Genomic DNA, 12552 nt, shown 5'->3' on the forward strand with positions numbered 1-12552 from the left:
TGTCCATCATTAATTGCCCTATTATGAATTTTAAGAAATATGGATGAAAAAAGTTTATAAAATATGAATCACACTTATATAATTAACTTTATAATAAAATATAAATGAGTGGAGTTAGAAGAATATATGGCATATTTATCAAATATAGTAGTAAAAGTTAAATGGAACGTCCTAATATAATAAAATGGAACATTTTGTGGTAGATGGAAGGATTAAAGGATAAAAATCTATCAATCGTTCTCCCAAATATTAAAAAAATAGTAGGCTATATTGCACTACATCTTGATTGACTTAATAAGCTTCTATTAATTTGAAGATTCCAAATTATGTCACATTAAATTTAGATATTGTTTGCACACATACATAAGTGATGTGAACAAAGGTTTGATGAGAATCAAGTTTCATCTCCATTTTCCGAAGAAGTGAATTAACAGCTATACTTTTCAGTTTCCACTATCATTCCTGCAGTACTTTCATCAAGCATGCTAGTATCCTCTTCGTCGTTGGATATCTTCAATCTCTGCAAAACACCAAAAACAAACATATCGACGAGTTCAAATACAAGAACACTATGCTCAAATCCCCTAGTTATGATGCACAACAAGGCTCAGCAACAGATTCTAATGATGCATGGACAGATTCTAACCTGAATTCAGAATGAGCAGTTTACGAGAATAACGATCGACTATTTGGGCTGCAGAACACAAGAAACAGCTTACCTTTTCAGCAATGCAAGTGTCTTCAGATTTTGCTGAAAACATTGCTCTGTAAAGCTTCGCGTCTTGCTTATTTTTCTCTGCTTGAAGTTGCTTAAGATTCTTCTGCATCAACTTCACCTCCCTGAGAATCAGCGACAGAACAAGACTGTTAAAAGGGGGGCTTTTGCATCATAAGGGACTAATATTATCAGAAATCAAAACTCGGTTATACATATATTATATATACCTATTCTGAGGATCTACTTCTAAGGCCTTCTTGATGTCTAGTTCAGCTGGAAGTAATTCTGCGACGCCCATGTAAGCCTGAGCTCTCCTGTACAGGGCTTTCACATTGCAAGATTCTTCATTCAGGATCTATAAACCCATCAAAAAATCAAGAGCACTAAATCATTATTTGGTATACGGCGGCCAAAAATAGGCATAAAGAGGAGAGAATCGTCGATACAACATTGAGGGAATTTCTTAATGTTTGAAGGTTGTTACAAGTGTTATAGCACAAAGTATTTCGTTAGTTCATAATAACTGTGCACCGAATTAAATGGCTCATAGATTTAATTTCAGTCTAATGGTTAACTTGTGTAAGACAAGTAGATGGTATCATTACCTTTGAGCATAGATCAATTGCTTCCCTGAAATTACTCAGTTTTAGACAACAAGCTGCACTATTTGACCAGCATGATATCATCAAGGGCTTAATTATTTTTTCATCACCATCTGTGTAAGGTACGTCTTGGTTGACATAATCAACCGCCTGATTGACAGAGAAGAATAAATAAAATAATTCGACAGCAATTTTATTTAGTATTGAGACAAATATAGCCTGACATACTTTTTCATATTTCTTTGCAGCTCGTTGGTATTTTCCAATTTTAAAGAGCTGATTGCCTTCTTCTTTCTTCCGGTTGGCTGCCTCAATCCTCTCCGGAGTACTCATTTCCCAAGGTGCTTTCTCCTTTTTACATGAAATTGATCATTATCAGACAACTTATTCAGAGACTGCTAAATAAGATCTCATAGGAAATGCAGCAGATTCCCTTTCAAAATTCCATTCACTACCGATTAGATTTTCATCTGAATTCCAAAACAAGGCTATATCATGTCTCATTTAAACAATGTTCCAAAAGGTTCCCTACCAAAGTTGTGGAAATTACCCTGATGAAATCCAGCATTTCAACTTCATACAGTATGGTTGATGATGGTTGAACCAAAGAAAATTCCATCTTTACTTCAGTGTTTCCAAACCCATACTCGGGTGATATTGTTATTAATGAAAGTTCATGTTTCTTCATTGTGCTTACTGCTCGGTCAAGTCCAGCAATCACTTGTTCTGCGGCCAATTAAAAGAAAGTCAAATACCATATCCCTATATTGATAACAAAAACTTACTTGAATGCATATGCCATTTATATGGCCTACAGTGATTCAACAGGAGTTTAGGCATAAGATTTTGCAATTCGGCTACTGTAACATATTAGAGCAATATAAGCAACTAATGCATTCTTGCTTGATACTTATGTACTCCCTCCGTCCCACAAAAGATGTCACACTTGTGGGACGGCACGGGATTTTAGGAGGTTTTGTTTTGTTAGTTAAGTCGAGGGAGAAAATACAATATTTAAATTAATGTGAGATAACTTTTTTCTAAAAATGGAAATGTGACATCTTTAGTGGGACAAACTAAAAAGGAAAGTGAGACATCTTTTATGGGACGGAGGGAGTATTATATTCTGTTTTAAGTTGGCCCATGAGTGGAAAACTCATAGAATAGTAAGCCAGGTCAGTGACTATACAGGAATTATTTGTGGCAAACCTACCTTCATCCGTGATGAACTGCAATGGCTGCTCATCACCAAAACCCTTTCTCTCAAACACAGTGCCATCCTCTAGCATAGCAGTATACCTAACTGCAAAGTTGGAGACATATATTACATGTCAAGAACTCAAGATGAAAAGGCTGTAGCAAGTTATTACTGAAATTCACTTGTCTCTCGTGTATGTAGAAATAACATCAGGATTTATATCAACTGAAAAAACCGAACAAATGGGGACTGCATGTGCTGCACCAACTTAACTATTTGCCATGTTGTGTTGCCCAAATGGGGACTGCTTGTTTGGGGCCTAAGACTAAATTGGCTTTCTTGTAATAGTCCAACGAGCTTGAGTAGAATACAGAAAATTGTAAGGCTTGCGGGATAGAAGGACACGAATGAGTACAGCATGAATTCAAAAGTGTCCCATAAAGGAAATTTTCAAAGTGGATGATAACTAAAAGAAATTCCAAAAACCATCGTCTCTTTCACAAAAATTACAATCAATATAGGAGTAACCACACTAGGGGAAGTACTATTACATATTTGTCAATCTGTAGGTTTAAACCTCACAAAACTAGTTGAAACTGAGACAATAAATTTAGAGAGAATGTTAGGATCTGAAATACTTACTAGTAACAGTAGCACCGTCATTAGCAGTGACTGTGCCTTCACCTTCCTTCAAGACCTTCTTTTTGACTTTCAAATCACCCGTAACATCTATCACCGGCTTCAATGAAAGCAACTTGACAAAGATGCTCAGGACAGAATCAGGCGGGATGACAGGAAGCTCATTGTTTGATTTGTGACCCTTCTGCCCAAAGGCATCTGAAGTAATTAGATTAATAGATTGATATTAAACATTAAATACAAATCCTTGATACATCAGGGTGATGAAGAAATATTTATCAATTACTACAAAATTTAAACTTAGAAATCAATTTTATCTCTATAAAGCAATAAAAGTAATCAAAACATAACTTGAAAACCCGTGTAATAGAAACATATGAGCTGCAAAGAAATATATCAAGAGTCCTATAAAAATGACAAGATCGGGTCCAATTCTTCCCACAAATACAGACAGATATCTTAGTTTTCAGTGCACTACTTTCCATTTCTTCTCTTAAAGTCTTCTCCAGAAGGCTCGAAAGCTAGCCAAGGATTGATATAAGTCATGATCTTTCAGTTCCATAGTTTACCCAGGTTTTCATATATTCACTATATATTGGAGTACAAAATGCTGCTCTAGAAGCTCAGGCAACAAGATCAGGGAACAGGGAACTTCAGAAACTGGATCTACGCTTATAAATAGAAAGATAAGTTTGAGAACCTACACTGTGGCTGAACAATCAAACTGACCCTTTCTCCCCTCTTCATAGTCTTAAGAGCTTTGGTCAATGCAGGACAGAAGTGGCCTAAAAGAAGAAGATTCTTGTTAACTTATATGAAATGTGGAGTAAAACTTCTGCAAAAAACAAATGCAAATTAATGAACACGGCATACCATCTTCAACATAAAATTCAATGCCCTCTTCGGGTGTTTCTGCAACAATGGTACCATCACCCAGCATAGCCTTGTAACTAACTAGAACATAGTAAATGCCATTAGAAGCAAAACTAAGTTCATGGGAACATTACAAACATTATAGTCAAAACTGAAACTCAAGTTAAACAAAGAATGTCAAATAAAAATACCACAAACTTCATCCAAGTCACCAGGAGGCCCAATCTGTTCCCCAGTCTCCAGGATTTTCTTGATAATTCCACCATCCTTGCAGATGTCCACTACAGTAATCCATGATAAAAGATCTACTTCAAATTGAACAACAGAATTAGAAGGTACACCAGCTGTTCCTGATACTCCATATGCTAGTTCTGGCTGCAGCATGAAAGATGCAATTTCCCCTTTCTTCATTGTAATAATTCCATGGTCCAATCCACCAACTATGTTCCCTATACGACCAACAGAAAATCCATAAATTTCTACACAACCAAAAGAGAGAAATCTTGAACATTATAAGGCAAAGACTCCCGTGACGACGTCCACATGGTGTGACAACTGACCATGTCCAAGCTTGAAAGTGACAGGCTCATTCGTTGTCCTTGTTGAGGCAAAAATGCTCCCATCCTCACATAAAGTCCCCACATAGTGAACTATACTTCAAAACACAACACAAAAGGCGGTTAATTTCAAATTGTGAAGAGTAAATTAAACAAAAAACAAGCAAGCCGCTGCTTCCGAACATAAAACTCAACTAAAAGCTCAAAGTGAGAATTATTAACAAACAGGAAAGATCTTCCTTTTCCACTAGATCTAAGCCTTGTGTATCCGAGATACAAACCCTCACTAATGGAGCTGGCCTAAACCTTCATAATGAATTACCTTGCCCAAACATACATCCTTAGACCATGGAAAAGTTATACTACTACATGAAAATAGAATAAGACAGCTCAAGCAATAATGCAGCTTCAGACACACCATTCACCACCGGAATTGAAGGAAAATGCACGATTGCACACAGTTAATTTGCTATTAACGCAAGCATTCGTGCAGAAAATGCATAATTTTTCCGTATGATAAAGGTAAATGATCAAACTAATAAACCATCAGAAAATCAAAAACAAAAGCTATACAGATGAATGCCGCAGCATACAAACACAGATCTCTTACTTGTAACTTCATCGCCGAATTGAGGTGTCTCCCAACCTACTCCACTCTTCACGAGCCTCTTCCTGATCCCTTTCGAGCCAATTTCCCTCTCTTCCCCCACTTTCAGCGGCGGCGCCGATTCGACCTCTTCACCCGGCTCTTCTTCGTCATCGTCTTCTTCTACGAAATCCTTGATGTTCACTTTCGAGAATTGCACCATGCTTGCTGTCTCGGAATTGAGATTTTGAAATTAGGTTTTTGGAATTTCCCCCTTTTTGGCGATCAGAAGCAGTTTATCGTCACTGCAGTTCATCTCTTTTTCTAGAAAGATGTAAAATTTTCTTTAAACTGCAAAATGAAAAAACAGAGCAAATTTTTGGAATAAAAATAGTGTAATTTGGTCGTCTATCTCGCAACTTTAAAAATTAGTTCGGAAATTCTTGAAATTTGGATTTGCTCGCATTTGTACACCGACCGTGCTCCCACATCCAGCTAACTGAAAAACAACGAACATTCTTTTTCAAGGTTCGGGTTTAAATTTATACTACATGGCTTTTGCTTTTGATTAACTCAAGAAAATTGACTATGATTTTCCATGTGTCTTTAATAGAGGTACGACAGTATCCACGCTGCTAAGAGCTGATCTTGGCGGTGCCAACCACAAATACCGGATTTGCATTCTTTTATATCGAGTTTTCCACGACTATCATTTGAGAAGGGGCGATTAGTTCGCGGATTAGGTATGGTTCGAGACCATACCCTCCTAACAATGGCCAAGATTTGTAAGTGTCATAGAGTCACAAACATATATAAGTTGTTCTCATAAGTCATAAACCACTTGAGTAATAATTTGTCATTTTTTATAACATGCACACCAAACACCTTCTGCATTTGGTTTAAAAAGTGCATACACCCAAAGTGTTTTTTTCCAAAATTATAATGTAAAATGAGTTTCTATTATGAGAATCATTATTGTATATCCTTCCTAAAGTAGAAAAAACATAGTAGAATGGAACCTTAAAATTAAAAAAATCTAATACTTTCAAAATTGACTTTTATTTACTAAATATACTTAGATGAAATTGAAATTTCAAATAGAGGTAGAAGAACCATAGAAGAATTGATAAACAAAAATGATTACGTGCTATTCTTAATTTTATTTTTCTAATTTTATGTAGTTTATTTATCGTTCTTTACTTCTTTTCTCCATCTCTATTAATTTTGTTATTTTTTTCAGTCATTCTTCTTGGATGATTCGTGGATGCTTTATATTCAATGATCGATGAATTTTACATATTAAAGTCATAATTTACATGAACATCAAAATGTTTTATTAAGAGTAAAGATTAATCTACATAAATACGAAAATCTAATTACACCAAATCATTAAAAAATCACAAAAAAATTAAAAATCTCAAAGAAAAAATACCAACCACATCAAATGGAGGTAGAAATATCTCAGCCAAATGCAATCTCGAATAACCGAACAATCCCAAATTCTATCATTATTAACAACAATTCAATTTGGAGCATGTCTAATACTCCTATTGATAAACATAAATCTAAAATTTTTGCAATCTAATTTCCAAAATAAATAAAAACATCAAAACAACGTCGTTCTGACCACCACGGCATCACTTTTGCTCCTTGGATATTTCAATCCACTCTTCCTATCAACAATTCTATTACTACTATTATCAAAATTATTAAAATTACCAATTTTAACATCTTCCCCAAAGAATCCACTTGGCCTCTCCTCATCAATCCTCCCCATTGCCACGCTGGCGCTCCGCGGTGGCAAGGCCCGGCCCGGCCCGGGCCTCGCCTTCCGCTCCTCCTGATTGATGTAGGCGTCGAGCCCGGCGGTCCGGGCCGAGGCGGCCCGGACCAGCTCGCGGAAGTCCGCGTCGTCGTCGCGGGAGGCCGACGACGACGACGTGCTGAAGCTCCGGGGCAGGGCGGGCCCGCCCTGCCCGGAGCTCTGCAGCCCGATCGCATTCGAATTCGCGCAGTCGAGCATGTTTCGGACGTAGAAGTCGCGGGCCTTGCACAGGGCCCGGTATGGAGTGGTGATTATGCGGACAAATCGGTTTTGTTGTTTCGATTTTTTATTCATCTCTCTATGAAGGAGGAAAGAAGGAAATTGAATTGTGTATAAATGGGATGGATGTAGGTGGAAGGTTTTGGAAGATATATTCATAATTAATAAATAAGAAGCCTCTTTTTTCTAAGTTTTGGTTTGAAAATTATGGCATGGACTAATTTTCTATGGATGGATAAACTTGAATGGCAACTGACTGGATTATTAAATGCAAATCTTTTATATTTGTTAAACTACTATCAATAAATTATTTAAATGAAACTCAAATTTAGTAGTTTTTGTTGATTTGGTGATTTGTAATCACTTTGGAGTCCAATCTTGCTTCCATTTGTATATATTAATATAGGGCAGTGATAAAATGTAAACTTATATATTGTACAAACTTAAAACTCTTCAACAAAGCTTCAACACGGTTTCAATACAATATTAATACAGTGTAAAATTTCAAAATTTTAATGTCAACAAAGTATCAACACAATCAATCATTGACTACCGTTGAAATTTTGTTGACATTTTCATGCTTTTTTGTGATCTGTTGATATTTTTCAATAATCCAGATCATAGTTTTGAGTTTGTACAATATTTAGAGTTTTCATTTAATCATATCCCTATTAATATAAATAAATAAAAGAGCTTTCATACAAGATTTCTTGCCAATGTTTTATTTAGTTTGAGATGAGCAAAAAATGACATTTACACTCAATTATTAAAAATATTATTTCTAATATTCAAGCTATTTTATGAACGCTAGATAATTAATATTTTTTCCATCCATATTTAGCAAATAGTATATTGATTAAGAGATACTACTATTCATTGAAAGTTGAGATATTATTCAAATAGTATTATTGATAAGTACGGAGTATGAAATATTTACGTGTAATTTGGAGTATTAGACTATTCCTAAATAGTGGTACACATATAATAATGACGAGAATTCAATTTTGTTGCGCCACGCAAGCAAAATCATGACACGAGCAATTGATAATAGTAGTATAAAAACGATGAAGAATAGAAATAATAATAAAAAAATATAATGCATAGATAAAAGTAATGATGATATCTAAAATCACTATAGAAGAAAAATAACAACCGAACTAAAAAAAATCAGACCCAAATAGAAAACAATATGCTATTATTTGTCATAAATTCTACTCTATTTTTCCATCAAAGAAATAAAGGAAAATTATGAGAGCTAGAGACGAAAATATTTCAATAGGCCGCCGACTAATTAAGAAATAGGGGGGGTCAAGCCCACGGATTGGATTAAATAAGTGTGCCAAAATTGAATGATAAAAAGTAACATTAATAGGAATTGAATTCTATGATTAGTGTCAATTCTTTGACTTGATGTGTGGGTGTGGTTTTCTACTTTTCATCTCATGGAACTTAAAAAGATTGAATTTGTCTCCATTTGCTTAAATCTTAGCATGATTTAATTTTTTTATCTAACCTTTTTAAAAAAGGTTTTTAATCTAATTAATATTACAAGTTTTTAATATTAGAAACCGACGAAATGGAAGTTGTAATTGTAGGAGGGTATAAGTTGCATTTAATTTGAATTATACAAGTTTGAAAAACAAGGTGAGTTGATGTGATGTTGAATTAATTGATTTATTAAGCTTTACGTACGTGTGACTTTGTCTACTTCTAATCGATAATGTAATTAAATACATTTAAGAAGATTAGGTGCAAAAGTATAGGAAGTTTGAAGAGAGTATAATATATATATTGTAAGATACACGTTACTTTATTATATGTTTTAATGAACAAGACGAAATTTTAGTTAGTCAAATATGAAAAACAACAGAAGTTATAAGGATATTTTTTTTAACTTAATTAAATTGAATTCCGCAGGTAAATTATTGAACTTTGACCAAATTTTAATTTTACGAAAAAATTTATGTATGTTTCAATATCATTTGATTTTATTTCCAACTAGTCAGCCTAAATCAATGCTGATATGGCAGATAAAAAAGATGAAGTAGTCACATAAGAACAATCTTATATTCACAATTCTATAGTTAATTATGAATAAGTGCATATAAAATATATACAGACATTAGACTACACAAATTAAATTAGATAGAGAATTCGTTTTCAAAATTTTGAATACGAATCAGTTGCAACTTTCACTCTGATGTTAGAATATAACTAGTTTAAGTTATAATTATATTTTGCAAGATTCTCTATTACGTAGAATCCTTTTTTTGGTTTAAAATAGTACTCCATGTTAAAGTCTTTGATTTCTTTATTACTAAGTCTTTATTTACTTTAATTGGACCCTAATTGTTCATTTAATCCACTGGGCTTTGGAAATCATTTTAAACTTAGACTAATCTCCAACTATTTACACGAAACTCAAACCCATTTTTTAGTTTACGTCACACTAAAAAGTACTGGTTTTATTCCAACCATTTCACCAAATTCAAAATTTACACCATTTTTGAATTTTTGTCTCACAAAATTTTTGCAGTAACACCATATTTGGTGTTGTTTGAAAAAAATGCTAAAAATGAGTTTGAGTTTGGTGTATGGTTGGGGAAAATTTCTACACCAAAACTCATTTTTGGAGTATGGTTGGAGATGGTCTTAAAATGTTTGACGAATCATGAGCCAAACTAAAAAATAATGTCAAATATTGATGACGAAGACAACAAGATTTCCCCAATTTAGTTGATAAGAAGTTTCTCTTTTACCTGGATGTTCGAATCATTACAGATATTAATGAAGAATTACTCTAAAGATTCCAAACAACAAAATCATCCCATAGAACAAAAAAAAATTAACAAACCAAGCACTAGTAACACTATATTCTACTTTCTCTGTCCTTAAAAATAGAACAATTCTATTAAAAAACTTTTTTCTATCTAGTAAAGTGGGTCTCATTCTCTATTTACAATATTCCAATAACTTTTTTCTATTTTCTCTCTTACTCTGCTATTGTGCATCAAAACTTATGTCGATTTAAATATTGTCTACTTTTTAAGTAACTGAGAGAGAATTTGATTGTAATAATTAAATACCTTTCCCCAATGATTAAGATATATAGAGATATTTCAAAATCCTTTGAAACATAAATAAATATTCTAGAAGTTAGATTTTTCTCAATCAATTCAAGCACTTGCTTCTACTAAGGAAAAGTTTAGGCAGATAAAGCCAATTTGATGGCTGCCGCAGCTACTAATACCAAAACGTGATATTCTTGTGAATTCAAAACAAGTTAGGTTATGTGGGCCCGCATCTGAGTTAACTCAAGATTGTCGAAAATATCGTGACCATAAAAAATAAACTAGTTTTATCATTTTGGAACGTTTATTAAACTTAGGCCAATTTTTATATATAGGAAGTTTAAATTAATTAAATACTAGTAGTACTGAATATACTATAAAATTTATGTTTTGTGTTTTTGGTGAAGTGTTTTATGTAATTGTAGTATCTTTAAATTATTTTAAATATTAGTATCATAATATTTTTAATGTGTCGTGGGATTAGTATGTAATTTAGATAAAATATATAGGTATAGTAAAAAAATTACAAAAAGCAAGTGAATAGGAAATACTCATTGAAATTTGAATTTAGCATAAATAATTAAGTTTAAATCACTATATAATGTGACAATTATACTAAAATAGGTTTGCGTTTAATACTCTCTATGTCCAATAAAAATATGGGCATATGATATGATACGAGAATTAAGTCAAAATTGGTAACGTAAGATAAAAGAGGAGAATGGTAGTTAAGGTAATGTTAGTGAATAGTTGGACCCTCGTTAATATTAGTGTTTTAATAGTGGTATAAGTTGCAAATAAGTTGATGTATACGGATAATAAATTGCGATAACTTTCCATGAATAAAAATACTCATTTTTATGAAACGGACGAAAATAAAAAAGTACGCAAATTTTTATGGGACGAGACCATCACCGGGGAAAGGGTGAATCTGACGTTCGTGGGCTCTTGGAGCAGCGTAATCAAGTTGAGCTGCCAAATTCATTTTAATGAAACAGTCTTCATTTGACACTCCTTCACAGCTTATTTCTTTAGTCCCCAAATTCTCAACCTCTCCATCCTATTTGAAGAGCAAAAACAACACACACACAAATCATAATTAATAACAGTCACGATACACTAATTTGAAAAAACAATGTAATTGGAATGAATAATAATCACTATTTCAATTAAATAAGTATTGAGCCAAAAATCAGAAGTAACATAATAGTATTTCAATTAGATAAATATTGAGCCAAAAAATCAGGAATAGTAACAAAAACAAATATTTTCCGTAAAAGTCAAAGTTGAAGGAGATCTTCCAAAAAACAAATTACAAAATACACTAATGGTCAAATACCCATAAATAGCAAAAAAAAAAAAATTAACCTTGCAAAAGTAAATAACTAAACCAAATTAACATCAAATCTAAAACTCACAGTAGCAATGGTAGATGGATTAGGGCGAGAGGCACACGTCAATGAAAATAGAAGAGTGCAAATGACAAAAAAGTTGATTTTGAACTCCATTTTTTGGGTATTGAGAAGTGATGAATAAACCAGTTTTCATTGGCTTAATTTATAGCCCGCCAGATTCGTATGGTAAATATCATAAATCAAGCGAATTACAACTATTATATTGTTACAATTGAATAAATCATATTCAGGTAAATTGAGTGGATAAAATTGTTCCAACGTTTAGGGTTAATTATGGGTTTTTATTTCAGTAATGTGTAATCTTAAGATTATAATTATGTAATTTTAAAATTCAATGATTATTGTAATTAAGTTTAATTTTATACTAAATTTGATTATAATATGTATAATAAAATACTATTTTGAACCCATGATTTTATATACATTCAATTATAATTATATATTTTTTTTTCTATTATCATGTCATGAATGTGGATAGGATTTATGATCAATAATTTCGTTTACTAGCAATCACAACAGCATAAAATTGATAAGAACGGCGGTATAAACCCAAGATACTCATAATGCAAGAAAAATAAACCTCTCGTATAATACTTTTACTATGAAATGACACAATCATTAGGTTATGAAGAGAGAGATTTCCCTAACTTTTAGGGCTAATGATTATGGCCTGGATCAAAGCCTTCATCTTCAAACACTCTTCATTTGACACTCCTTCGCAACTTATTTTTTCAATCACCAAATTCTCTTGATATTCGGTATTCACCTTTAGCTATACCATATATACTAGGTATATATACGTAAGGTTTGTTTAGTGCTAATAAAAAATGCATCACCACAGGAAATATG

General features: G+C 33.0%; 2 protein-coding genes across 3 annotated transcripts; both read right to left on the reverse strand.

Annotated features, from left to right (window-relative positions):
- Positions 1-247: 247 nt before the first annotated feature.
- On the reverse strand, positions 248-5550 carry LOC125185107 (peptidyl-prolyl cis-trans isomerase FKBP62-like). Of its 2 annotated transcripts, none has more exons than XM_048081590.1 (13): positions 5198-5550; positions 4591-4680; positions 4222-4479; positions 4031-4111; positions 3862-3942; positions 3161-3355; positions 2534-2623; positions 1871-2046; positions 1549-1671; positions 1324-1470; positions 946-1073; positions 720-840; positions 248-520 (listed from the first exon to the last, which is right to left on the reverse strand). In XM_048081590.1, the coding sequence occupies exons 1-13, from the start codon at positions 5394-5396 to the stop codon at positions 428-430; spliced, it is 1782 nt and encodes a 593-aa protein (XP_047937547.1). In that variant the 5' UTR covers positions 5397-5550; the 3' UTR covers positions 248-427. The 2 variants fall into 2 exon arrangements, with proteins under 2 accessions (XP_047937547.1, XP_047937548.1); XM_048081591.1 differs by having other exon boundaries at positions 4591-4685; positions 5198-5334.
- Positions 5551-6655: 1105 nt separating this feature from the next.
- Positions 6656-7376, reverse strand: LOC125223913. Its single transcript, XM_048127219.1, has one exon. The coding sequence runs from the start codon at positions 7374-7376 to the stop codon at positions 6780-6782; it is 597 nt and encodes a 198-aa protein (XP_047983176.1). The 3' UTR covers positions 6656-6779.
- Between the last annotated feature and the right edge of the window lie 5176 nt (positions 7377-12552).

This window comes from Salvia hispanica, chromosome 4 (assembly GCF_023119035.1).
Source record: "Salvia hispanica cultivar TCC Black 2014 chromosome 4, UniMelb_Shisp_WGS_1.0, whole genome shotgun sequence".
NCBI classification, from domain to species: Eukaryota; Viridiplantae; Streptophyta; class Magnoliopsida; order Lamiales; family Lamiaceae; genus Salvia; species Salvia hispanica.